At 48.6% G+C, this 27,563-nt stretch overlaps 2 protein-coding genes across 2 annotated transcripts in view; both read left to right on the top strand.

Moving 5' to 3' along the window:
- Window positions 1-19,241, top strand: part of LOC104037848 (uncharacterized) — a 35,286-nt gene extending 16,045 nt beyond the window's left edge. Inside the window, exons 5-14 of the mRNA XM_075721701.1 lie at window positions 572-722; window positions 4,671-4,753; window positions 8,540-8,695; window positions 8,826-9,107; window positions 9,793-9,950; window positions 12,608-12,816; window positions 16,000-16,067; window positions 16,388-16,552; window positions 17,663-17,734; window positions 19,131-19,241. Coding sequence (XP_075577816.1) covers window positions 572-722; window positions 4,671-4,753; window positions 8,540-8,695; window positions 8,826-9,107; window positions 9,793-9,950; window positions 12,608-12,816; window positions 16,000-16,067; window positions 16,388-16,552; window positions 17,663-17,734; window positions 19,131-19,241 — 1,455 coding nt within the window. The remainder of the gene's footprint in view (window positions 1-571; window positions 723-4,670; window positions 4,754-8,539; window positions 8,696-8,825; window positions 9,108-9,792; window positions 9,951-12,607; window positions 12,817-15,999; window positions 16,068-16,387; window positions 16,553-17,662; window positions 17,735-19,130) is intronic.
- A 7,423-nt stretch (window positions 19,242-26,664) lies between these two features.
- FNDC10 (fibronectin type III domain containing 10) lies at window positions 26,665-27,357 on the top strand. The gene has a single exon (XM_075721712.1). It carries the CDS (start codon window positions 26,665-26,667, stop codon window positions 27,355-27,357), a length of 693 nt encoding a protein of 230 aa, XP_075577827.1.
- Window positions 27,358-27,563: the final 206 nt, after the last annotated feature.

The raw sequence follows: 27,563 nt of genomic DNA, 5'->3' as shown, positions 1-27,563 counted from the left end.
GGAATTAGACTTTAGCCCTATCTAAAGGTGAACCACGCCTGTAATGCAGCGTGCAGACTGATGCTACGTGCACCGTGGAGACTGTCCTTGTAGGTAATGTTGTCCTTCAGCATGTCTGGGACTCTGGAAAGGACCTTGCATTTGTGCGGTGTTGCACAGGCGTTTGGTTTGATATCAGCAAATATTATAGCCTGCAGTGCTCTCACAAAGCAGGGTGTGCAGGGGGAGTTGGGAAGGAATAGGAATAGTTCTTGGCTGTGTCCCAGAGTCTCCATCTCTTTCAGGCAGGAGTGGACTGGCCATCACATTCTTTCCAGTTTAGTGGCTTCCAAGGAGAGCTCCCAAACTGTGTCACAAAGCAGGGTTTAATTGGCATTTCACATCCCTCCTGAACCACTGAACACAAAGAATATTTTGTTGTATCTGGGATTTCTAGCTACCTTATTGGAGGAACGAACATCTCTTCTGCCTCCCCAAGCAACTTATTAAACAGAGGCACTCGAGTAGTACTTGGCAATAGCTAAATTACTCTTCTCCTTGTACTGACTTTGTCACTTCTCTTCACATTCAGAACCAGCATGAAGATGTCAAGAAGCAGCTGCTTGACCTGCAGCTGCAGCACAACAGCTTGAAACTGGAACATCGTAAGACACTGGAGGCCCATAGCCAGAAATATGCCCAGCTGCAGCAGGAGAAGGACAGTGAAGTCACAAACTTGCAGGGTAAGTGTCACGGAGAGCTGAGAAAACACCAGGCAGAGAAAGGACTGAAGAGCTGAGTTCGGGAGAGGACAGTGTTTCTTCTACAGGCCCCCAAGAGGTCTGCAAATACTGTAGGAACACTTCTGTATGACTGAGTGTGCAGTGCCTTAGCCCTTCTGTACCTCAGCTGGAGCATTGTCCTACCCGGGGGTGGTGGTGCAGGAACAACGGCAGTGTTTAAACTGGCCGGGTGTCCTGAGGTTGCATTGAGGGGAGGAGAGAGATGCAGAGCAGGCTGTCGAGCAGCTTCCCCGTGCGAGGGAAGCTACTGGGGTTCACAGCTGGTGTTTTTGTGTAGGAATACACACCACAAGCCTCTGGCTGCTTGGGCTGGCAAAGGCATTGATCAGGCTGCAATTGCACGGTCAGCGTAGGGTCACAGAGGAGAGGAGCTTCCTTTTTTTAGCCCCATGGGAGACTGCGTGACCTTGGGTTTAACCATACTTTGCGTTCTCTGGGGTTCAGAGACCCTTGCGCTGTTATACGGTGTGGGGCATCCCTGGCTTCTGTCAACACCAGCACTTTCATGGTGTTATTTTAAAAGCCTCGTTGACTTTTGCAGGCTGCTTTCTCTTACTGCAGCTGCTGCTCACCTTATTTGTGTAGAGCCAGGTAAGAGAACAAATTATTGTGCCAGATGCTGATCGCATTCAGATTGTGAAACAGTCCATGTCCCGAGGAGGTCACCACTCAAAACAGATAAGATAATCCAAAAGTAAAAGGCATGAGGCTACGGCAGAGGTACCTGCCTGTGGTTCCACAGTAGGCTGGGGCAGAAGCAACAGGTCCATCCATCAGATAATACTGCCTTACCCTAGCCTTTCTCCGGCAGTTGGGTGTAAATAAGTCAGCAGAGATGCTTTTTGTGGCAGAGATAAAACACTGTCGCGTTTAGGTATCCCATCTATTTCAATACGCGTTTTCCACTTCTCTGTACACTTTTGACAATGGAAACCAGTTTTTTATACTAGTAGAATCCTGTAAATTCTAACATTTAAGCTTGGGAGCAAATTAAATGTACTTTTTGTAATTAATGGTGTAGGTCTATAAAATGCATTTAATAGTGCAAGTATTGAAGAGAATGTTGATCCCTTTAATTCCCAAAGCGTAGTTTCTATTTAGTCTGCTGTTTAATTAGATTGTGGGGTTTTTAAGGTTCACATCTGTTCTTACTTAGATTAGGTCTGGGAGAGCGAAATCTGCTGATGTTTTGTTTGGGCTTTCTTCTCTGATTGACAAAGCTCTGGTACCTGATGTGCACTCCTGGGTTAGGAGGAGGGAATTGAGCACAAGCAAGCGAAACCTAAATATCTGATTGTCTCTTTTCTTGAAGTATGCAGCCCCCAATGAAGTAAGAATGCAAATTCTGCCAGAGGAAGAAGAGTAATGATCAAAAACAATTCAAAGAGGGAAGCTGGTCAGGAAGGTCAGCTTAAGGCTGAGATATCAATATTCTCTGTCCATCTTCCCAGGTTACTTGGTACCATCGCTCTCCTGTGCTTTAAGCTCAAAGCTGGCTCATAAATCTTCCCTTAAGTATTGGTAACCATGCCATACAAAAGAACAAGACAGTCTCATGAGAGGTGGCAAAGACAGAGAGCTAGTAGCATTGCTAATGCCTCATTTTCTTTCCTTATGTTCCGCCAGTAATTTCTATATATAATGTGCCCTCAGGAGACGTGTGTTGGAAGATGTGCCTCTGTCGGTGAGGATAACGGCAAACAGAAGAGGTATCTGAGCAATGCCCATTGCTCAGGGCTGTTAGAATGGAACTGAGGGATTTTTGCTAGATTCAATTGCAAAAATGAAACCCTCGCCCCAGGGATGCTGGGGGAAAGCAGAAGCCCACGGGGAAGTCTGAGGGGTTGCTTTCACAGGTGGAGCTGGGTTGGCTAGCTCCTCGTGGTGGTCCTGGTGGCTTTACAGCTGCGGGGCAGCTCTCAGGGTGCTGACATAGCTATCTACGTGCCGAAGGTGCTGGGATGTGGGGACGATGCAGCTGTGCTGCGTGACCCAGTGGCTGCAGTGTATCTGTGCCCTGTTCCTTGAAAGTCCCTGCTTCTGGAAGTGGTTTTTGAATGCCGGTTAATGGGCTATGAGTATATGCTCAGGTAGCTGAAGCCTCCTAGTCTTGTTAACCGGGGCCTGTTTAACCCTGTTTGCCTCCTCCCTCTACTCCAGGCCCTCTCCTGCTGCATTATGAACTATTTTCTCCTCTGCTTTACAGGAACTGCCGTCTATTTATGCTGCATTTCACACCCCCAGCACAGCCTGTCCTCTGCTGTGCTCCACCATGCTAATTCTGTGCTTTCCACTTTTTTTTTCCTCATCATACATTGGTACAGTCTGCTCTGAAGGCAGAGGGATAGTGTTGATCTTTGAGCTTCTGTTGGAGATAAGAACCCTGTAGTTATAGCTGAAATTTTCTTCCCGTTGACAGCAGTGGTAAAACTCCTGATGAGGTCGTTGGGACCAGGATTTCATGTCTGCCGTGCCGGTGGTAGAGGAAGGACGTACAATGGCATGAAGGTTTTCCAGAATATGCTTTGAAGACCTAGGTGTTACTGATGTATTGGCTCAGCGAAACTGCAGGATTCTTTTGGACCTCTCTCCCACACTTGAGGTGCCTTTGTGTCTCTTGAAGGCCTGGGAGAAAGTCTGTATTTTAGTCTGTGGTCTTAGCAGTAGCAGCCTTGTGTTAGCTGTCCTCTAGCCTGGACTAGCTGCCTAAAAACATATCCCTTATTCACTGCTCCAGGCCAACAGCCACAGCTGTGTGCGCTTTCAGCACTGTGTGTACACAAGGTAAGTCAGTTACAGCCGTTCTAGCTGTAGTCCCCTAGAACATATTTCCATATTCTGTCTGGCTGCAGGAAAGACAGAGCCTGCTTTTCTCAGTTTGATGTTAACCTTCACCGCAAGGCAAGAACACAGCACCCAACCTCAATGGCAAAATGTCCTGTCCTAGGGATGAATGTTATAAAGAAAGATACCACTGTAATCAGAAATGTCTATAATCTTGGGCTGAAATCTTGCATGCAATTCCACCTACAGCAAAGCGACCATCCTGTTACAGGAAAAATTCCCATCCTTGTCCTGGCAGGCGCAACTATGTTTGCAGAGAAATCCCAGTGCATACAGTTCTAGTGATATTTTAAGAGAGCTTGAGGATCCAAAATAAGGCTGACATTTTTTGACACAGTCTTCCTTTTTACTGGAGGATACACAATTATATTCAAGGCAGTGAAATGCAAATGCATTGTGTGTCTTGTCACTGAAGTACTTAGGAGTGTGCAAAGAGCTTGAAAGGAGCCCAGCCTGGGGGCTGCCAGGAACAAGCTTGCTGCTTAGCAGCATAGGAATAAATGTGCCTGAGGACCAGGTTGTCCTGTGATCGCTTTCTGTAAGTGGGTTGTGGGGTTTTGTTTGTACCATCCTTTCAAGAGGCAGTTTTTCTGTGCAGCAGGAGGGAACCTCTTTATTGGATCTGCTGTGGGTTCGGGAGACCTGACAGACCTCTTGTAGTTGTTCCTCAACCTTCCAGTTACCACAGGTAGGGGCAGTGACCACTGCTCGCTGCTCTCCCTGCTATTTGGCTGCAACGGGTAAGGGAAAGGAAACAAATACCCTGCTCCTGATAGGAAGCACAGCAAGAGCCTGATCCTGATAGCAATAGATGCTTTGAAGACTCTCTGGAGAGGAGGAAGGTCCTTGGAGGGGCAGGGCTCCTGAGTGCTGAGAGGAATGATGATTCAGGTTTGTCAGTGTGTTTGGCTGGTCCCTAGCGAGTGCTTCACTGTAATTCCTGGGCTTGGAGAGATCTATAAGGTCAAGAGGAATTTACGGTAAGGAAGAGAGATACTACACTTGTGAAAATAGCTCTCAAGCAAATTTCTTTTTCTCTTGCAGATACAGTCTTTAAACTCAGAGAAGAGAGCAAGCTTCTGCGGAAAGCCCACCAGGAAGTTCACTCCCAGCTCCTTAGCGCCCAGGTAATCAACAGGGGGGATGTTTGTGGCCACGTGGGACAATCTTTCGCTGGGGTCTGGGTGCACCATCAAGTAGTCTCTAAATAATAAATCTAGTTATCAACTGTATTCCAGTGTGGTGAGTTGCCTAAAACAGTGCTGGTAGGTGCTAGTAGTATAGATGCATTCTGTACAAGTAAAATTCTCCAGCCTGGAATCTGTCCCGGTAGCTGAAAATACAGGTATGCTACACAAGTCACTGTGGTTCAAGTAAGCATGAACCAGCATATTCCCAACCCTGGAATGTCTCCTGTCACTTACCCATGTCTCAAATACTTCCCCTCTAAATGATGATGAATTGCCTCTGTTTATGCCTACAAAATTAATTGCAGAGAGAAAAATAATGTAGAGGTGCCTTGCCTGGCTTGCTGAGACTACAAATAGATGCTCAACAACCCTGCAGAAAAGGTCCTCTTCTGCATCTCCCTGTGAAGCCTTAGTAGAGAGGGAGACCTATAAAAAAAATTGGAAAGAGCTATGTAAAAAAGAAGTTAGTGTTTGGTAATAAAAGTGTTGGAGCAATGCCTTTGGAGGCTGGGGCAGATATGCAAGTGGTGTTGGCGTAAGACCAGAGAGGTAGAAGAGCATTTTTCTGCAGGGAAAAAACCCAAAAGTTTTGTTGATATGGTGTTGTGCTCATGCTATGGAGATGGTGTGAGCCTCGTCAGCGCACTGGAAGTCCTGACCTCACAGAATTCTGCTCACCCAGCTGAAGCTGGGAGCTCCCAGATGACTTGGGAGAAGGGAGAAAGAAGGGTGTGCTGGGAGAAGTGGGAGGACTTAATGTCTCTACAGCGTCTGTCTGAGGCTCTTGTACTGAGCCAAGACACAAGCAGCTTTGTAAATACACTTTAAAAGTCACGTCGCAGTCTGAATTAGCCTTTTCTGTTGTTAATTAACAGCCTTCTGTCAAGCACTCTCTTGGATTATAGGATAAGCCCAGAAGCAAGGAGCTAGTTGTGGTTAGATGCTGTTGACAACTGATTCTTCCCCTGAACTGGATGCTGAACTTGAACTAGAGGTGTGTGGGGCAGTGGGTTTTGACTTCTACAAGATTGCTTTTGAGTTCTGGCCTGATCTGCCCTGCAAAATAGCAGGGAGTAAGTGGCTCTAGGGCATTGCAAACTTCACAGATAACCAATTGCTCCAGGCAGGAAGCCCAGGTTACTGACATTGCAGGCAGCTGTCATTCGATAGCTCTTTGGCTCATGTCAGATGTGGTTTGAGGGGTCTCAGGCGGACTGTCAGTGTATTTGACTTGCCTGCCTTCGTAATTGTGACTTACTACCGAATTGCCTTTTTACCATCCTCTTCCATGGGGCTAAGGCAGACTGAAAGGATCCTCTGCAGCGATACTGCCTGCAGTGTGCTTGTTGGAAACTAAGCAAAGACTTCTAGTCTCCATAGGGGTCACTCCAGCAAGCCCGTACCAGGAATTGAAACAGCATGTGATTACAAGCTTCTCCAGTGCTCCTGGCAAGTCTACATTCACACCACCTGCTATCAAAATGCATCTCAGCCGTCATTTTTAGGCCTCCTGACCAAACTTTCAAAGTAGCTGCTGATGTTACTGCTCTGGAGCTCGTTCTCAAGCAACATTGAGACCCAGTCAGCTCCCATCATACAGGCCCCTGCCGTTGACGCCTTGGGTCAGTATCCGTTGATCAAAGGCCCTCTGTTTGCCATTACGAATTTCTACTTTTGTCTTGCTGGGTCAATGCTAAGTGCATTTGCATCTGGCACACCGTGTAGGACCAGTCCTGAGTTACTCTTCAGCAGACTGCTCTTAAAATGCTGTTTGACTAACTGTGCTGCATTAGAGAAAGCGATCGTCACTTCGAGCGCACAAACGAGCACATACTCTGAACATCATTAAAAAACCTTGGCTCGAGATGGCTGAGGCTACAAAGTCAAGCGCTTGTATGCTGGAAAACATGGTGGCAGCTTTTGTGCTGCAAGTCTTAACTTTTGGCCCCTTCAGTGTTGTGACCAATGGGAAAACTAGTTTGCAAGAAATAGCTCACTGTCATTTCTCGCCAAAATTAAGAGTGAGCAAGAGTAAAAGGATTTGCCCTGGGTGTGGGAGACAGGGCTCGGCTCGCTGCTCTAAATGTACTAGACAGTCATGTAATAGAGTTGTGCTCCAACCATCTGTCTGACTGCTATTTCTGGCTCTTATGGGTTGGTCCCAGTGGTTTCAGAAAATACTTTGGATCTTTTTGACAATGAGCCTAATGTTAAAGTTTTCTGTTCAGTTTTCTGATGAGTCCTTTATAGCGTCTAATCAGAGTTTCATAACAAAGGTGAATGGAATTGCATTTGCTTACAGTGGGGCAAGATGCCATGTGTCAGAGCAGGCACCCGCAAAGACTCCCAGCTTCTTTCAGCACTGCAGTTCTTCATTGCAGTGTCGATTTGTGCCGAGTATCCTGTTGTTGATCTTGCTTCCTTCTGGCAGGTGAAAGTTTAGGGGAGTAATTTGCATTCTAGATGACACGTTCATTTTCCAAGGATTCAGACATGTTTCATCAGCCCTAGCCAGATCACTGAGCCTGCAGTAGCTGTCATACCAGTTGGTCTGCCAGGTAGAATGAGGCACGGAGGCGTCAAGTGATGTAGGCGCAGCCTGCTGTGACGGGGCACAAACAGCATGTGGGCGTCTGTGTGTTAAGGCTGGTCTAAAGCTCCTTTCCCTCTGGGCTGACCCCCTTAACAGGCTTGTGATGGATACAGGTTTTGCCTTCATCTAGCTTGTTCTGACTGGAAGCCGTCTCCTACTAGCTAGGGCTATATCCCATGAACTGTTCTTGGCTTCCTTTTCCTTTCCTCATTCCTTTTATGTTAGCTTTGCTGAGCTGTTTTGTTGGGCTTTGTTTTGGGTTTTTTTTTAAGGTTAATTTTAAGGTCAAATTTCAGGGGGAAGAAGTGAAATCAGCAGAGCCTGCTCAGGAATTAATTTCCTTCTAAACTTTCCTTGCTGCTTGGAAGCTTTCCTACTCTGTTTAGTCCCTAATACGGTCCATTTCCACGTACCCTGGCAAGCATATGAAAAGCTCTCTCCCCTCACTTTCCTATAAATAACTGGGTAAGAGTGGGGAGCTTTTCCTGAATAGCTTTTTCAAGCCTTACTTTTCAGGGTTGGAGTTTGAAGAAATAAGCAGCGGTAGAGAGAAAAGTGTTGCATTTGCTTAACAGTCCAGGAGAATCAATTTTCATTTGACTTGCAAAGTAAATTGAATTGTCGAGTAGGATTATGCCAATTATTGTCAGCCCCACTGAGATGAGCATATCCATGGAGAAATGCTTCCGCAGGAAGGAAAAAAGCTGACCTTGAAGGTACATATGTGTAAGCCTTGGAGAGGGAGCCCCACCTAACAAGAGCCAGTTTACAATTCATGTGCAAAGGCAGGAGTTATGTCAATGGCTCATGCACTAAATAGCGTTGGTCAAAGAATCGGCGTCATGGGTCAGCACTTCCAGGGTAAAAGTATGCAATAAAATAAGATGCAAGACTGGCAAAGGGGGAATGCAGAATATCCATGAAATCTGGAGGGAAAGCTGAAGGCTAGCTTGGGCTTGTCATTAATGGTTGTGGATTATCTCCAGCCTTTCATGTATATAAAATGTATATCTTCTCTAGCAGTGTATCTGTGCTGAACAACTGGCCATAAAAGAGTGGCTGTTCTCAGCAAGGAGTTGTTGAACCCTGTTACTGTGTGAGGTTTCTCTGTACCCTTCTCATCCCCTCAGGCCCAGATGGAAGAGTTCAGGCAGCTCAAGGAAGCTCTACAGAGGATGCCCAGCTTCAAAGGAGGAGGAGCTGGGAAGGGGCAGCAGCAGTTTCAGGTGCTGAAGGAGCAGCCCGTGGCACCAGCCAACAGCCAGTTGCAGCTCATGAGGCAGAAGGTGTGGTACTCCCAGGAGACCCCAGGGAGGAGAGTTCTGCAGGGCTTCTGTGGGTTTTCGGCATGGGGCTTTGGACTGGAGGGAACTGAGCTTGTTCCTCAAGTTTCCTCTTGTCCTTTCTTCCTTGCAGTCTCTTCCAGTCAATCAGGAGAATCGCCCCGTTGGGAACCCACTGGCATCGCAAGTCTCTGGGGTTCAGAAGCAGGCAGATGGTGGCCATCTGCTGCAGGGCCAGAACTTGCGCAGTAACGATGGCCCAAGGCCACAGGGTAATGTGGTCTTTACCCACCCAGCCCCGCCGCAAGATGCCAATTCGCTGCCAGGTGCTATGCCAGCCTGGCCAGCAAGACGTGGGGATGGCCACGTGATCCGATTCACCCGGACCATGAACAGTCTACCAAATGGGAATCCAGTAAGTTCTGCACGCTTGGTGCTTGCTTTGTGTAGCCCTTGCTTTTGAAGCTCAAAACTATGATATTTGTAACGACATGCGTATGTGCGTTCCGCTTCCCCAGTGTGGAAACTGCCCTGGCCTCAGGTTTGAGACTGCTCTGTACTCTTAGAGCTTGTGGTTTGGTGGCTGGGCTCAGATGAATGGGCTTAGGGCTCTTGTTCTGGGTCCTGCTGAATCTGCAAAGAGTAAATCATAAAAGCAGCTCCCTTGCCTCCGGGGGTGATTGAGAGTGAGCTTATAGAAAGCAAACCTCTAAAAAAAAAATGACAATAGTTGCGGTGTGGTTAGACTATAATTACAGTAGCTATTATAATGGCAACATGTGGGGTTGGTTTTTTTTTTTAGAGGTGGCTGTGGTGTTCCTCTTTTTTTTGGAGGTTCACCTACCCAAGACAAGCTTGGGCCACATAAGATACAAATTATTTCCTGTTGTCTGTGTGAAGGAGGAGGACTGATTTTACTGCAGGCTGGCTGGGCAGGACTGCAGATTTGTTCTGGAGCACTTCTGAATCTGTTGTTCTTTGACAAAGGATTTTTCTGGGCCATAAGCCTGCCCAAAGGCAAGGGAGATCTGCGGGTATCTAAGATTAGGAGCTTGTGTATATTTTCGCACATATTGAGCATGCATGTGTCTTTTCTGCAGGATCTGAAGATGGTGATGCGCATTCAGGTGAAAAGCAATGAGGAAAGCCAGGCTCCTGGATTGTCACTGTCTGATCTGAAACAACCCTCTGCAGCAGAAAAACCTCAGGTGCCAGACAGCCGCCACTCTACAGGGAGCAAACAGGTGCAAATGCAAAGGTTGGTGAAACAAAACTCCCTTCTGCTCTCAACGTTCAGGCTCAAAGGTACCACACAGGCCAGTCCCTGGTTTCTACTTGAAAGACGGTTGAAGAAAGTGAATTCCCTGCAACTTGGGGCTGCTCATGTCGGAATGCCATGAACCTACCCGTTTCATGCCGGTAACAGAATGGATAATTCCTACAGTATGTCACTTGTGTTGCTGTAGTACCTGGGACCAGGATCCTGTTGTACTGGATGCTGTACAGGCACAGGAGAAGCTGTTTGCTATCTCAGCAGCACTCACAGAAGACCGGTCTGTTTTGCAAAAAGAAGAAAACTTCTTTCGGAGGCTGCAATTTATCAAAGTCTGGCCATAATCCAAAAACTGACTCTGAAAATAGTGCTTCCTCATTTAACTTATTTATCCTCTGTGTGTGTCCAGGTCATATCTGCTCAGTTTACTGGAGCAAACAGGATTTAATTTGTTTTATCTGTAGAGGAGACTTCTGGATTTCATTCTAAATTCAGCCTGATCCTACCCGTTCGTCTCCGCCCTTTTTGTTTGTTCACTTAATCTGTAATCTTCCCAGGTCAGAGATTGTGCTTTGCGTATTTCTTTGAAGGGCAATGTCATCCCCACACCGCTTTAGATAACATCTGCATGGATGCACAGAGGATATTCTGCCTCTTTACAGGAAGGGACCTGTGTGGGTGTAACTGAAGGTGAGGGGTGAAGCTGTGATGGCGGAATGGCCTTTCCTCAGCTATGTACAGCCTAGAGAGGATACTGTCACTGCTCTGTGAAACAGAAAATGCAAATATTGGATTTGTTTGGCAAATGGTTTCTGCAAGGACAGAGATCATGGTATGTTTGGTGTGCTGTGCTTTTCCTGAATCTATCATCAAGAAATGACTGGGCAGCTGGAGGCTGTTATTTACACAGTGAGATTTGTGATAAGGAGTGTATAAACCAACTTTCTCCGGAAGGTGTCAATGCCAAGAACAACATCAAACTGCAGCAGAGTACAAAAGAGGCCATGCATCCAATGCCAAGAACTGTTGCGTTGGGTGGCTGAGACCAGCAGATTCCAGATGAGCTCTTGATGGCCAATTTGCATTTTGATGGTTTTATAATGGGGAAATCTGAGCTGAAGGCTGGGTTATGATTTTTCCTACTGAAAGTTTTGTGTGGTGGTGGTATGCTGGCTTTAAAAAGCTGCTAAAGCTAAGGCCACTTGTCCTTTCTCAGCAGTTAAAACCTTGAATGTCTTAAGTAGGCTTTTAAATCTCAGCTGGCTCACATAGCAGTAATCCTGCTTGAAACTGGTGGCAACTTACTCAGGTTAAACGTTTTTGTTTCGGTCACTTCTGAGAGTCCCTATTATCGGGATTTCATCCCTTCCTTTACCCTTCTTTGTTTCCGAAGGTGTCAAATTTGGATATTTGGGAAGAAAACATTCCTTGTGAGACAGCCGTGCCTTCTGGCTTTTCAGGGGTTCACTCTAATACGAAGATACTCTATTTCTTCTCTGACCTCCAGTTCATTTCCATGCAGTGGAACAGAGTTACGCTACTAAGTACTCTGCTGCTGAGCCTCTGCTTGGGTATCCACGTGAGCCGTGCTATTGCTGCAGGCAGAGAAGCATTAATGAAAAATGTGTTGCATTTGGCAACACGTTTTGATACCAACCTTGGCAACACCACTTGATATCAACCTGGATATCAAGTACTTGTCCCTCTGAGGCACTTCTGTTAAGAAGGAAGCAGACATAAATATTGATGTAGACATTAGAAGTGTATTTGAGGTGCAACCATTAACAGAGGAAGGAATCCCTGACGATGGCTGCCTGAAAGGGGTTGCCTGAACTCTCACAGATAGAGCTGTGTATGCATAATTGATTTTTTCACATCAGTAGATGGATGAAAACTTTTGGGGGGTGGTGGTAGGAAAAGCAGTAAATCATATTGGAACGTGGCTTCCTCATTGAGTGAGGGAATGAAACACTTTTTCCCATGTTCACCTAAAAAAGAATCAAAGCAGTATGTGAATGTTTCCTTTCAGCTAGTTCTGTTTTCACTGTTTGGGTTTGTACAGGGGACAGATGCATGCTGTGGAAGAGTTTTATAAACAGATGCTGGTTAAAGTATCCATCTCAGTTGCAAAGTTTTGTAAAGAGCTTGTAGCTTACAAAAAAAAAAATTGACAACAGAAACTGTCAATTTTGTATTATATATATAGAGGCCAAAATTCTACAGTTTTAGTAGCATCTTCATTCTTAAAATAAAGAGGACTTGAGTTTTTGGTATTTTTTTCAAAAACTTAGTTTTGTGTATTTGGGTATGTGTGAGGCAAGAGTAAGTATCTATTTAGACCTGGAGTTTGCTGTATGGATATGTTATTGTATCATATGAATAATATCAAAGCAGTTCTACAATAAATTGTGTTGATAAAGCATAACTTATTTTGTACTTACATGGCATATTAAATGTCCTATTTCAAGCAGATATCACAGTAACTAATGCAATCTGCTAGTTTTGCCAAAAAGTTAAATTAGGACAAACTTCTGCATGTGTTGGAGGCTTTTCCTCTGTTTGCTGTTATGAAATGGCATTATGAAATGTCTCTTGATATACTGAGGCAGGGGCTTCTTTTTTGTTTCGTACCCTTGTTGCAGCTGGAAAGACATAGTGGACAAAGTGAACGCCCGGATGGATGAAGAACAAGTGCCCAGTTACCCGAAGAGCCTTCATTTTGATGCCAAGCCTGCGCAAGAGATGCAGAAAGGCAGCCCACAGCCACCCAGTCCGAAGAGTGGGGAAGAGCATCAAAGAGCTCATCAGGAAGGCAAGAAGGACAGGACAGATGATGAGGAACTCGAAATGGGTATGGTTTCCCAATCCTGTGCTGTACCATACCAATTTATTGCTAATCAAGGTGGGGAGCGAGAAAAGCTTTCTGCTTGTGTTAAAGGAAAACCTGAAAACTCCTGAAAAATTCTTGTGCTTTTATTGTCCTTGGTCAAATGAAAAGCCTGGACAGTTTTTCCATTTTTGTTCCCTGTTGTCCTGCATCCTCACACATTCCCAAGGTCGCGGACTCAAAATCTGTGCAAGTTAAGTCAATTCTTCTTTCTTTCCTATGGGAGTGATGGGGGAAAATGTCACTGTTTTTTGCAAGACTTGCTCTCAGTCTCCCATAGGAATTGATCTAATTTTTTTAGAAGTGGGTTTTTTAACTTACTCAGGGCAGAAAATTTCCCAATTGTCCTTAAGAGGCTAAAAGCAAATAAATTCAAGGGCAGCTAGCTGTATTTGTCAGTCAGCCAACAAAGCATCTACAGCTATTTTAAAGTCTAGTAAGGAACTGCATTTGGACGATTGAGGGCCAGCTCTTAGACCAGCGTGCAGGAATTCCTCAGTCTTCTGATCCGGATCTGTTCAGACCCCCGTGCATTGACTCACTTGGCTAGTAACAGGCTGGGAGACACGTGTGATTTGGTGTAAAGTTCATCGTCACACCATGAAACCAACTAATGAATAATCCATTAGGTTATGCATGTGAGGGCAGAATCTTTGCCTCATTTTCCAGGTGAGGTTTATCAACTGGCCTGTAATGGTAGTCACATGTGAGTGGTAAAATGAGGGAACAATTAAATAACTATCTGTGGTGTGTGGAACAACAGAGACAGCTGTAAAATGACTGGCCTTTCAGAAAATGACAGTGACTGGGTGGGGGCTTGGACTCCTTCCACAGGTCCAGTAACAAAGGGAAGGTTGGCTTAATTGCACCTGTATGTCTACGAGTGTAAGAGGGAAGCTACAAACTTCCTTTGGAAGCAAATAAAGAAGAAATAAAAAATGTATTACAGTAGGCCAGTCAGGCAGTGGAGAGCTAAAATGGGCTTTGGAGCAGAGGTGTCCAGTCTGAGAATCTGTGCAGAGATGCTCTGCTGTGTTCAAGGGGCCAGGATGTACAGCGTGAACACTTTGTTTGCAGCAAAGAAATCTGTTTATCACCCATTTCTCTTGCACATGTGGAAATAACCTGTGAGATCTGGAAGTTAGCTACTTACCTTTGTCGAAAAGAGACGCTGAAACGTAGATATGACTAATGCTAATTCTGTGTGTCGCTAGACTGAGGTAGAATGACTAAGTAGGTGGTTTTTCATGCAGCTAATTTTTTTTCTGCGGTCTTGAATGCAGTAATGCAGGGAAGCTGGGAGCTGAGACCCCTGTGAGGATCTCATTTGAAATGCTGACCTGCATCCTATTAAACATTATAAAGGTGGTCTCAGCCTGCTTTCTTGACAGTAGATTTTGGCTCTGGATTTGGAACAGAGGAGGGATGTCATGGGGCAGAGAAGAAGGTCAGTGGTTCTAACCAAGTCGTGGATGGTGATTTCCTCCTAGGCTGTTGCTCAGTTCACTGTGCAGGTGAAGTCCTCCCTTCCAGGACAGCAGCAATTAGTAACAGCTAACGTGTATGCAGATGCCCGTTTGGAGAGGAGGTTTGGTATTCCTGCGCTTTCCCACAGCTATGTTTAGCTGCTATTTCACATTTTGCTGACCTGATTTTCATCAAGTCCCCTTAGAGGAACTGAACTAAGTGGTTCACATCAAAGTGAATAATTCCACTCTGAAAAGGCCTCTTGGCAGGTATAATGAAGTGTGAGGACCAATAGCCCTTGACCTCTGTGTCCTATTTGGAATTAACAACCAAAGTAATGACTTGACTGCCCTGGCTGTGCTGCTGTCCGGTTGGGAACGCTGCCGTCTCGCAGGCTCTTTTAATGTTTTGGGGAGAGGCACTCAGCCCTTGGTGATGGCAGGCAGGGTGGCGAGTGCCAGAGCCGAGATGCTCAGAGCCATACCCAATTCAGGGTGAGGGTTAGGCCTTTACTTAGTTGAAAGCAAAGGCTGTATTTTTCTCTCAGGACAGAAGAGTGCTAATGAATGCCCCTGCACCTGACACTGCAAGCCTGCCTCTTGTTGTGGTGTTGCCTTGTCAGCAGCTGCGTGCCAGGAAGGGGCGGGTGGCACCGACATGCTGACCTGCTGGGGTCTAGTTCTGCTCCCAGCGATGGTCTCGCTGGCTGGATTGCTGCTATAGGTACTGCCCAGACTCAGCAGCAGCGTCAGAGAAAGGTGCATCTTAATATAGATTAGGGGCTGAATTCAGAGCTGGTTTTTTGTCTTTGTATCGTATGCTTGTCGGGGTTCAGCCCCAGCCAGCAGCTCAGCACCACGCAGCCGCTCGCTTACTGCCCCTGCCCCGGTGGGATGGGGGAGAGAATCGGAGGAGTGAGAAACACTCCTGGGTTGAGATAGGAACAGTTGAATAATTGGAATATTTTAAAGTAAAATAGTAATAGTAATAACAATATAATAGTAATAATACTATACAAAGCAAGTGATGCACAATGCAGTTGCTCACCACCCGCCGACCAATACCCAGCCAGTTCCCAGCAGCGATCGCTGCTCCCCGGCCAACCCCCCCAGTTTCTATACTGCCCATGACGCCATATGGTATGGAATAGCCCTTGGGCCAGTTTGGGTCAACTATTCTGGCTGTGCCCCCTCCCAGTTTCTTGTGCCCCTGGCAGAGCAGGGGAAGCTGAAAACCCCTTGACTAGCATAAGCAGTACTGAGCAACAGCTAAAACATCGGTGTGTTATCAGCATTATTTTCATACTAAATCCCAAACAGAGCACTATGCCAGCTACTAGGAAGAAAATGAACTCTACCCCAGCTGAAACCAGGACAATGCTATTCAGTAAGTTAGGGGCGTGCTTCAACACATGCTTATGCCCCAGCCTTGGGGCCAAGGAAGCAGTTTTGGCAGCTGTAGGAGCATAGTGCTGCTGTGCCCTGAACTCCTGCAAATGGCATCAAAGAAGCATTCCTCCAAAACCATACGCAGAGCATTGTCTGCCCCAACCTGCAGGCGGGTCAAGACAAATCCCTGCTTGGCATAGAGTTAATACAGCTGCTCCCCAACAATGGGAATTTTCACTGGTGACACTGACTTTTGAGAGAGAACACTGGTAACTGTCCCTTTTCCGTGCAGATGCAGGAGTGATTGAGAGAGAGGAGAACTCGCACTCTCAGAAGGAGACTGTCGTCCAGGAGCCAATGGTAAGTAATGCTGTCATCCGGATGCAACCCTAGCTCCGAATATCAGCTGTCCCACTTAAGTTGGTGCTTTCCCAGAAGTAACACAATGCAACATGATAATAACGACACGCAACTCCAAACTCCTTGGTTCTGGAGGGATTCAGGGGGATAACGAAGACCGGGGCTTTTGTTTTTCAAACTGTTAACATGCTTGGAGAGAGGTGCGACCGAAGCGCTACAAGCCAGCACTTCCCGCTTGCTGGTGAAGGCAGGCTCACCTTGGCCTCTGTCTCCCAAGGGGATATCCTGCCTGGTATTCACAATGGGCTTTTCTTGTCCAGATGCCAGACGATGCCGCAGATCCTGCCCAGGATCCCAATAACCAAGGTGAGGATGAGTTTGAGGAAGCTGAGCTGGAGAGACCTGACTTTGAAGAGAAGGCGGGAGCTTTGGAGAAGTTCAAGGAGCCCAGCATGAAAGAAGAGTCTAAGGAGAAGCCACTGAAGGTGACCGACGTGAGGGCAACCAGCAGGGGCCAGGGAGAGATCCCTAGCTGTGAATGGGGGGAGGCAGAGAGCTTAAGGACCCAAAGGCAAATACGTTCCCAAATGGATCTGTAATCCCACTGCGGGGATGTGGCAGGCAGGAGAAACCCCTTTCTGAGAATCAGTGGGTTGGTCAGTACCAGAACTTGTTCTGGCCCTGTTCTCTCTGCTTGTTGAAGTCAACCCTAGCATTTGCAGCACCTGTGTGGCTGGAGAGACATCGAATGGGGGATGGCTCACTCCACAGCTGTTGCCGCAGAGGTGCTGTATCTTCTCAAGGGCTTGAGAGACCAGAGGCAGAGACAATAATATGGGCCTGTGCTCCAGGTCTGGTCAGAGCAGCCACTGCTGTTCCTGGATGGGTATACAGCAGGCTCATGGCAGCAGTGAGAACATGTGAGAAGTCTGCCTCCTCGTTTGCCTGCTCGCAGATGGAATCAATTTATTTTGCAAAGTGCTTTTTGCTGTCTAAAGCCAGACTCTGCATCAGGGAAATGTTAGCTTGTTTTGACAAGCAGATGAGTGTTGCTTGTTTTAAAAAGGAGTGTTTTATCTGTCAGGCTCTAAAATCATGATTAGTGAGGCTTTAAAAAAAAAAAAAGAAATCTAGGCCAATGAAATCAAACAAGAAAGAGATGCTGGCACCAACAGCGCAACACCTCCTTAAGATTAGTGAAAATGTGGAAAGAATTAGTGACATAAATACCTGACTGAGAGGGCTGTGCTGTGCTCCCTAAAGCTCTACCCTAAATAACTTCTAGATTCCCTGCAGCCCTGGGACTTGATGCAACAGCAGCGTGTGCAAGGGCCCTGGGACCTTCCTGCTGCAGGAGAGGCCTCTGTCCCCACAGTGGAAGGAGCTGGGCAGTTGCCAGCAGGTGGGAAGAGAGATGGGGTGGAGAAAGTACAAAATGGAGTGTGGGCTGCCTCGTTGTCTCTCTGCTGCCCCCCGATTCCCAATCTGTAGCCCAGTCTTCCAGAGCTGGGGCTCTAATGGAAGAGAGCTGTATCCCTGGCAGGGAATGGAAGCAGGTCGGGCCACTGTCAGCTGTGACTTTCTGTATTTTTCAGGATGCTGGCAGACCTGCCAAGCCCAGGGAAGACCCAATGGATGACTATCAAGAAGATCAGGACCAAGAAATTGTATGACACCAAGGTTCTTCCTCTTTCCCTCTCTGTTGTGATTGCTACAGGGGTGTGTTGGTAGCCAGGAGCTGAGTATAACTCAGCTTTTAGGAAACCAGATGTGGGCACTGGCTTCAGTTTTGTCTCTGCCTGCTCAGTGAGGTGGGTCTCTGGAACAAACCTGGAGCCCCCTTACCTCTGCTCCTGTTTCTTTTTCAGGTGTTCAGAGTACCCTTTATGCTCTGTCTCCCCTCCTCATTTCTTTCTGCATCAATCTGCAGCTGTTGAGCTGTGAGATGCTTACCAAACAGCAGCTGGGGTGAATTACAAGCTGTGCGGTTGCAGCTAGGCAAGATCAATAGGTGTTTCTCCAAGCATCACCCTGGGTTTATTCCTGTGGTGAGAAATTCACTGGGAGCCCTGTAGTCTGCTGCTGCACAGGTCCTACTGGGTCTATCCTGTGTCTGTGGAAGAGCTGGGGAGAACTACAGCTGTGCTTTGAGAAGGGTCATTGGGTTACAGCCAGCAAGTCGAATAAAAGTATGGGTGGCAGAAGAATGTGACATCTCATCCTGAGGCAGGTGTGGGAGGTGGTGTGTTGGTTGGGCCACAGTTGCCAGGAAGCAACTGCTCCTCTGTTTGGCTGAAAATGGGTATTATTGCTGTGTCTCAGAGCCCCAGGACTACTGTAGTCACTGCCAAGTTGGAGAAAGATTGGAGGCCACCAAGGATTGGGAGCATGAGTACTAGAGAGGATCACCCTGATGCCTTCTGGCTCGTGTAGATAGAAATGAAAGATCCTCTTCCAGTCTTGTTCATCCTCTCCTTGCCCTTTGTGAGTGGCTGCTGCTGGCTTTTTCTGCAGTTTCAACATGATTGCTGAGGAACTGAGGGGTTTGGGCTGCCTGCTGGGAATGAAGTGGGTGGGGAAGTAAGGGGTGGGCAGAGCAAAGCCGGTGTCGGGAGCTATCCTTGGAACCTGGCTCGTACACTGGATAGTTGGACCTCAAAGTGCGAATGGAGGCTGTGCTGGCTGCTGCACATCATGGGTGGGATTTGTTACACAGTTTTAAATGTGGTGGCTGTAGGATATCTTCTACTTGTGTAGCAGTGGCAACAGGCTGAGATGTTAAAATTGCATTGTAATGCCAGGATATTAAATGTGCTTAAAATGAACAGGCTGATCATAGCAACACAGGCTTCTTACCTCTGTGTCTTGGCTAAGTGGCTTGCCAATGACACCTACAGGTCCCTGGCAGAGACGGATTCTTCCCTGTTTTCCTGAGTTTCCCAAGCTGGGCTGGTATGGTAGAAGAGCTATACTCAGAAGCAGCATGGTGCGCTGCTAGTTAGGGTCTCCTGTTCCAGGTCTTGCTGATTTTTTTTCCTTCCTGGCTGTTCCCTCTGCACCCAGGAGGATCATGGAGGTGAGGTGGATGACAATGATGACCTGGAACTTGTCCAAGACCAGAAGGACCATGCAGGCATACAGGGAGCTGATGGCAAGAAGGATGACTACTACTGAAAGATGTTGAAGGAAAATGGAATACGCTAGGAATGAGGGGATGGGAACTCCTCCTTGGAACTGGCTCCTGTATTAAACACTGCCCAGAACAGACAAAGGCAGGAGGAGATAACTGTCTTTGCAGGCACTGAGCAGGGTGCTTGCAGATGTGCATTACATCTACGTGTGCAGGGCCATTGCTGCCTCTCTGGTCGATAGCATGGAAGTGCTCTCAGACTGTAGGAATGATTTTATCCTGCTGCTTCTCTTAGAAGCACTTTTTGATTTATTGTGTTCTTCACCCTCTTATTTTCCCTATCCCCTCCTAAGCTGGGGAGTTTTTCTTTTTTTTTCTTTTTTTTTTTTTACCCCCCTGGGCAGCAGAGGGGTGCCTGAACTGGTCCCTGGACTTACATGACTGATTGCTAATACAAAGGAATCTGTCTTCATAAAATATTTTGCTCAGTAGTGTTTCTTTAAATCAACCTGTGCTCCCATCAGGGTAAGGTGGAGAGGACGTTAGCCAGCTTTTTGTCTGGACTAATGCAAGGGTGATAGCTAACCATGAGCACCAACAGAAATGTGCCAGCCAGTGTAAGTGTGTGTATGTGTGTATGAATGACTGGATCCTCTTCCTGGTGCAGAGACCCTTCCCGGTGCTCGGAGTAGAACCCTGCAGAGTTCTCCTTTCCTTGGCTTTGAGCTGTGACTGTCCCGCTGGGCTTGGAGCCTCCCTATCTAATACTGTGCATCTTGTCTTGACGTTGCTGCTGCACCCTGGGTTGCTGGAGATGTGGGCTGGCCTGAGCTAAGACGGGCTCTTCTGGGATGGCGCAAAGAAACAACCGCAGCCCTGCAGTAACCTCTGCAGGTCACCAGCTGCAGCGAATGAAGCACTTCATGGCACAGCTGCCAGTCCCTCTGATGGGATATTCTTTTTACTTTGTGTAGCATTTTGATGGTGTGGATGCCCCCAGTGGGACGTGAACAGAGTCTGGGAAGGGCAAAACTATCCGCTGATTGAAGTTTTCAAATGCAAGCAGCAGGATGGGAGCAGACATCCATTTCTGTTATGGGTGTGTTTGCTCAAACCTTACTGCTATTCCTGATGCAGCTGGAGCATCCCAGCAGGGCTGTCCCTACTCTGCCCTCCTCAGGCTATCGGCAGGATGTATCGCAGCATATCTGCCTCTCAGACCCATAACCTCCTCCCTCCCTCAGATTTTGGCACCTCCCTAGGTTGTTCAGGATTCCTAAGCAAGCCTGAAAGGCTTGCTAAGGATGAAATTTGGTGCACGGGAGGGAAAAAAGAAGAGTAAGGGTAAGGAAGAGTATTCATGATGGTAGATACGAAGAAATATTTGGAGCCCCACTAATGCAGGTTCCATCCTGTTCAGCTTCTTTCCAGTCTCCCAGCGTTTGGCAGGGAGCTAAGATAAATTTTGTTCCTTCTAGACAGGTCTGGTTTTTAATTGGCAAATTGGGTATGTCTAGTGTTCTTTTGATTCGGTAGATTGAAATCTGTGGTGCTTAGTCTCCAAAACACATCTTGCCTGACCTCGGATAGAAAGAAGGAAAGAGTCGACTGGAGTCCCTGGAATCTAAAATGGAGGCAGCTGAAAGGAGAATGGGCTTCATCATGATATCTCAAAGCCTGGCACCTTATCTCAGCTAAGTTAAAAGTCAAAGCGTCACCGTAGAGCTGTTGTCAGCAGCAGTTCAGCTGCAACCCACCGCTTCAGATGAGAAGAGCTTTCTCGGGCCTGGAAAGGAGCATTCAATCTTGCAGAGCTTCTCTCTATACTGCTTTTCTTTTTCTCCCAGCTTTCCCCTGGATTCGGGAGTGGTCCAGCTCCTATTTAAATTAAGCTATTTCATTTGAGAGCTTCAGCAAAACCCCAATTTATAAATACTTGTCTGATTTTTTCATTTTGTGTCACTCCCTAGAATAGCCTGCTTTAAGTGTAGAGGTACCCAGGTCTCAGCATGCACGCAGATCTCCAGAGAAGACAAATGCTGTTCTAGGGGCTTGATACGCATTGTACTGCTCGCTGCCTTTGTGGGCAGAATAAGCAAAGGTGCCAGAGGCAGAACAGCAGCCAGAGGCTGTTCCAGGGAGCCTAGGAAAAGGTCTATTAGCCAAGTGCCGTAGCTGCTCATGTAGCCCACTGAGGAGCTCGCTGCAAAACTATAAAGGGGTATAAGATACCCAAAATGACTTGAAATGGTTCATGCTGCCTTAGTGCTTTATATTACCAACCTTGCTGTATGATGCAATACGCCTCAGCCTGTGCTGTCTGCTATAAATAGCACATTCAGAATAGATCAGCTGGAGTTGCAGTTACAGGTCCAGCTGCATCCTGATCAAAAATGCCTCCAGTCCTCAGCCGGGCTAGTAAGATGTCACTGTTTCACAGATCAATGCAGGATCAATGAGCAACACAGCCCGTGGCACGAGCTTCAAACCTGCGTGCCCAAGCTGCCCCAGTGAGAGAGAGAGCACAGTTACCTGCTGAATTTCATTCACTTCTCTTCCGTGCTTCTCTTAGCCTGTGGCTGTCAGAGCACGTAGGTTCAGACCTTACTGGAAGTGAATCAAGTGCTGGAAATAGAACCCCAGTCGGGGTGAGGCTGCAGGAGCTATCTAAATTAGGAGGCAAATTCTCTGCTTTTGCATGTCTAGGATGAGTAATCCTCAAAGTTATGACTTGGAGGGAACTGTAGCAACTCAGCCCTAAATGTAAAGCTCCCTGCTAGGAGAATGCTTTAGCAACCATATGTGGCATGCTGCCCTTAGCTGAGAGCTAAGCATCTCTGCTCTCGGGATCGTCTGCCCCGGCTGTATCCAAGCCTAAAATTAGCCCAGTGTTGCACAAATTGTTAGCTGTGGGTGGTTAGTGCTTCCTTCTCTGGCCTATAGCAAGTTGCCCCCGTTTTAATACTAGTTCTCAGTTTCCTCTAACAGGAGATGAAACAGGAGACAGTAAACCCAGTGGAGAACGAGAAAAGCAGAAAACGTGGGGTGTTGGGTGGGTCTGAAGGCCTATAAAGCAATTCTGGGATGTTACTGATTTTTGATATGCTGCCTGGGGGCTCGCTGCTTAAAGCAAATAATAGTTTTTTGCCCGAGTGGCAAACTGTTGAAGCAATATACACGAGAAGTGCAGGCTGAGTTTTACTGCAGATTGGGGCGCAGAAGGAGGTCTTAAACAGCTGGATTACTAAGAGAGCAAACAATGAGACAAAGCATTCGTAACAAGCCAGTGCTGGCAGACTGACCAAGCCAAAGCATGTGTTTCTGCTTGTCTCTTGCATAAATAATTGTCTTTTGCTTTGAGACATAGTGCAAGGCAAAAGGTTGCAGTGCAAGATAAGGTGTAGTTAACCTGTAAGTGGTGTTACAAATTTTTTTGATGGGTTGTTCTTTATTTTCCTTTGGACTCCAGCAAGATGATGTAGATTAGATTTCTGTAAACAAATCTATTTCCAGGGTTCACATGATGATGAAGTATTAAGTGGTCTGGCCACATCTTTAGCCAGATTGTGAGAATTAATAGTACATTCTGTGCCCTTACAAATAAAGGCATGGATGAGGAGAACATAGGCCTATCTTAGTTAAATGAAATCTCTGTTTAATGAAGCCTACTTCTCCATAGCCCACTTCTTAGCTGGAAACCTGTTTAGGATTATTAGGCTCACTCATTTACATGGCATTTTTTTAGGGGTTAAAATGTGACAATCTAATAGGTGTTTAATGAGATGTTTTCTCTAAGACATCTGAAATAGTTGGAGAAAATGCCCTAAACCCTTGCATACTGCAGGTGTGAGCTGCCTGCATGTCCCCAAACCAAGAATGTCCCCTCATTCCTAATTATATGTATGACTTAAAAGTAAGAGTTGTTTCCAAGGATGACTATTGTTCATATTCTATATAGTTTGAGACTGGTTGTTGTAAAGCTTCAGGATTAATGTGAATCTAACCTAGACTGCCTATGCCTGCCAGGGAATGAACATTCTTCAGTGCTCATTCCTCCTTTGCACCTTGCAATAATGTACGTCTTTTCACCCCAACCCACATCTCTCAGTGCCATTTTACACTTGACCACCTCTGGAGCCAATTCTGCTGAACTCTGTGCTGCTTTAGTGTTAGAGAATATCAGTATACATGGAAAGGATGAGGTAGGTGTAAGTATCACTGCCAGAGGTCAGGGCGTTCTGTATGCTTACATTCATGTGCCTGAAGAAGATCTGGAAATCAAAGGAATAGGTGTTTATCCAGATGTCTTGTTACAAAGATGACTGTGGGTCTCCAGTACAAGGGTACACCTATAAGCCAAAAGGTCTGCGGATGACAGCAATGGCACAAGGATACTCAACAGCTTTCATGATTGTTTATGTCAGTTCACTGTTCTGTTCAACAACAAACCTGTTCCAGCCTGCCATCACAGAACCAGTAGTTCTGATCACATGTAAATGGCTAAATGGAAGTCAGTGCGCAGGTATACTACTGCCTTGCACGAGTCGGAGGCTCAGGACTTGAACCCAAAGAGACAAATATGGTTATCTATTCCAATTCCTGGTAATTTTGGCAGTTATTCTGGGAAAGACATTTGAGGAGGCTTCCACAGCTTTCCATGCAATGAAGTATCGCTTGTTTTTTTTCCCTCTTCTACAACTTCAAGTATGGAATTAAGGCCAGAAGAGCTAAGTGATGCGGCACATGCAATCAGATGTCTTCACTGCTGTGCCAACCATTTTCCTTTCCTGTACCAAATGCCAGACCCTTCTCTTGGATCTCTCAACAGAAGAACCCTGTGTGTGTTGCAAATCATAAGCAACATCAGGGGCTGGTGCCAAATCTCTTCCCTGATCACGGAGATAATGACAACTCTGGAGTGCAATCTGCTCTTAATAGTAGCTAGGAGAACTGCACAAAGTTTAAGGAGGCAAAACTTGCCTAGTTTGGCTCCAACCGTCTCCTGAACACCCCCACGTTTCTCAGGAAGGGCGCTGAGATCTTCAGGTTTGCATCCTAGCTGGAACTTCCACAGGTAAGTTTGCCTCAGCCACCAAGAAGTGCCTTCAGCAGCACAGCACCTCCTTTTGCTCTGTAATAACCAAGTGTTTTCTGAGGAGAGCAGCCGTTACTACAACTTTAGTGTCCTTTTCTGTGCTGATCCTACTTTTTTCATTGATTCCTGTTGATACCTCGTGGTATCAAAAGAGATTTCTAGCAACTTTCTATAGGCTAGCAGACACCCCCACCCCAACATTAAATTTGGTTAAAAACTAGATGTGGAAATAACTTATGAGATAACACTTGGTATTGTTAAATTATGTTTAAAGATTTCCTGAAGAAACCATATACTTTTTAAAAAGGCAAGTCCTTCAAACAGGAAAAGATGTCCTGATAATAAGACCATTTGGTCATGTTGATGGTCAATGCATCTCGGAAAACAAAACTATTTAAACAAGTTCCCCATTGCTGCAAATTACACTTTGTATATATTCAAGTAACACCTTCAATGGAGTCTAAGATGTATGATTTGGCTTTGGTTTTTGTTCAGGCTATGAAATAAAAACAGGCTTCAATCTTATTTTTGTTATATTTTAAACTTATATAAGACAATAAAAACTTTTAAAGAAAACTGACATAGTAATCTGTAGATCTTGTATTTCCAAGTAGGTAACACAGTGAAGAAAAACGACACCAATGTGTTTAGGTACATTTCTGGGGTGTTTTAACCTTGTAAGATGGTAATTGTTCTACTCTAAAACTTAAATATAGACAAGTGCTTCTGTTCTGTACAAAAACTGGGCCAGGCAGGACACTATGTAAAACCTGATCAAAACACAAACCAAAAAAAAAACCACCCCACACTTTCTTGTGTGGAATGAAATTTGCAACTCAGAAAAGACAGGACTTAGAGCAGTTTTTACCAATTAACTGTTCAGAGAATCTTCAAGCATTGCTTAGTTTAAGATGTATTTTTACGATTGTTTCATGAGCGATCTTTTGTTCCCACATTTAGACAAGTCTATAGTGCAGATCTTTCAAGGTCGCTCGGAAAGCGTTGTGGTGCGATGCTGGGATGGAGCACAGCTCGGTCTCCCTCGGCCCGGCGCTGCGACAGCAGCTGGCTCCAGAGCAAATGGACGGATTGGGGACTGGTCCTGCTCCAGAGAGGGAAAGATGACTTTTGTTGGAAGACAGGAGTAAGAGGAATATCTTTTTTTTCCTTTGGTCTCGAAGACTAGTGCGCACTGGAGCCCTACGGCTTTATCACTGCTTTTGCTGACCTCCTGGGGGCCTCATGTCTTTCTCCCTGAATTACATCCTTGCCAAGTTTCTCATTATTTCCAGTCCTAAGGGGTTAAAGCAGCCTAGGTCTGCAGCTATAACCATTTAAAAAAAAAAAATCCACGTAACCCCCCGACGTCTCTGGGGAAGGTCTGCCTCGGCTGAAGAGCAGCTCTGTAACTTTCCTGGACCAAATCCTCTGCCGGTTGTGAGACCCCCGGGGGCAGCGGCTCCCTCCCGGCCACCGGCGAGCGCTGCCCGGGCCCGCGTCCGGCTGCTCCCGGGGGCCCTGCGCGGAGCTCCGGGGGGTCCTGCGCGGAGCTCCGGGGGGTCCTGCGCGGAGCTCCCGGGGGGCGCGGCGCGGAGCTCCGGGGGGTCCTGCGCGGAGCTCCGGGGGTCCTGCGCGGAGCTCCGGGGGGTCCTGCGCGGAGCTCCCGGGGGCCCTGCGCGGAGCTCCCGGGGGCCCTGCGCGGAGCTCCGGGGGGTCCTGCGCGGAGCTCCGGGGGTCCTGCGCGGAGCTCCGGGGGGTCCTGCGCGGAGCTCCCGGGGGGCGCGGCGCGGAGCTCCGGGGGGTCCTGCGCGGAGCTCCGGGGGGTCCTGCGCGGAGCTCCCGGGGGCCCTGCGCGGAGCTCTGGGGGGTCCTGCGCGGAGCTCCGGGGGGTCCTGCGCGGAGCTCCCGGGGGGCGCGGCGCGGAGCTCCCGGGGGCCCTGCGCGGAGCTCCGGGGGTCCTGCGCGGAGCTCCGGGGGGTCCTGCGCGGAGCTCCCGGGGGCCCTGCGCGGAGCTCTGGGGGGTCCTGCGCGGAGCTCCCGGGGGCCCTGCGCGGAGCTCCGGGGGTCCTGCGCGGAGCTCCCGGGGGCCGGGCGCGGAGCTCCCGGGGCGGGGGGGCCGAGCCAGCCCCGTGCCGGCCCTCGCAGGGGCCGCGGCGCCCGGGGCCCCCCGGGACCGTGCCCCGTCCCCCGCCCAGGCCAGGCGCGGCGGGGCCGGCGCGGCGGGTGCTCCGCAGCCCGGCGAGAGTTAACGGCGGAGCCGCCTCTCCATTGGCGGCCGGCGGAGCGGCTGCGGGGCCCGCGTTTATAACCGGCGCGACGAGGCGCCGCAGCCCTGCGCCGGCAGCGCGGGCGGGCTCCATGCGGCGGCCGGCATGCCCAGCCTGCTGCCGCCCCTCCTCGCCCTGCTCTGCTTCGGGCCGCCGGCGCCCGCCCTGAGGGCAGCCCCGGGGCCGGCGCCGCCCGCCTCGCCGCGGCGAGCCGAGGCCGGGCCGGAGGAGCCGTGGTGCCCCTACAAGGTGGGGGGCGAGGGCGCGGGGGGCGAGGGGGCGGCGGGCGGGCGGCTCTGCTTCCGCACGCCGGCCCGCGGCTTCCAGTGCGCGGCGCGGGCCTGCCGCGCGCACCGCTCGCCCGGCGGCGCGCTGGTGGCCAACGTGCTGCGCAACGGCAGCGTGCTGCTGCAGTGGGGGCCGCCGCGCCCCGCCGCCGGCCTGCGCGGCTTCGCCCTCAACTGCTCCTGGGACGGCACCTACACGCGCTTCCCCTGCGACAGCGTGCAGCTGGGCGCCGCCTGTCGCGACTACCTGCTGCCCGAGGCGCACGGCAGCGTGCGCTACCGCCTCTGCCTGCAGCCGCGCTACGCCCCGCCGCGCCCCGCGCCGCCCGCCCAGTGCGTGGAGTTCCGCGTGGAGCCGGCCGCCATGCGGGACATCGTCGTCGCCATGACGGCCGTGGGGGGCTCCATCTGCGTCATGCTGGTCTTCATCTGCCTCCTGGTCGCCTACATCACCGAGAACCTCATGAGCCCGGCCCTCGCCGCGCCCGCCGCCGCCCCGCGCCGCGCCTGAGCCCGGGGGGCCGCGGGCGGGGGCCGCGGGCGGGGAGGGGGCTCCGAGCCCCGGCCCCGGGCTGCCGTGGCGATCCGCTTCCCGCCGCGCTCGCCGCCCTTCCAGCTCCGGCAGGGCAGGAGGAGGACTTCTCCAGACTGCTCCCGCGGCGGCTCTTGCCCTGGGCCTCGCTTGAAGCGTTGGGCGTCTTGGGGTCGCCTTCCCCA

The sequence above is a fragment of the Pelecanus crispus genome, chromosome 15, assembly GCF_030463565.1.
Source record: "Pelecanus crispus isolate bPelCri1 chromosome 15, bPelCri1.pri, whole genome shotgun sequence".
Taxonomy (NCBI): domain Eukaryota; kingdom Metazoa; phylum Chordata; class Aves; order Pelecaniformes; family Pelecanidae; genus Pelecanus; species Pelecanus crispus.
This window is presented reverse-complemented; position numbering and strand designations above follow the sequence as displayed.

What these genes read in the sequence shown, in the direction of transcription:
- FNDC10 (XM_075721712.1), top strand. Translation starts at nt 26,665, where the DNA reads ATGCCCAGCCTGCTGCCGCCCCTCCTCGCCCTGCTCTGCTTCGGGCCG.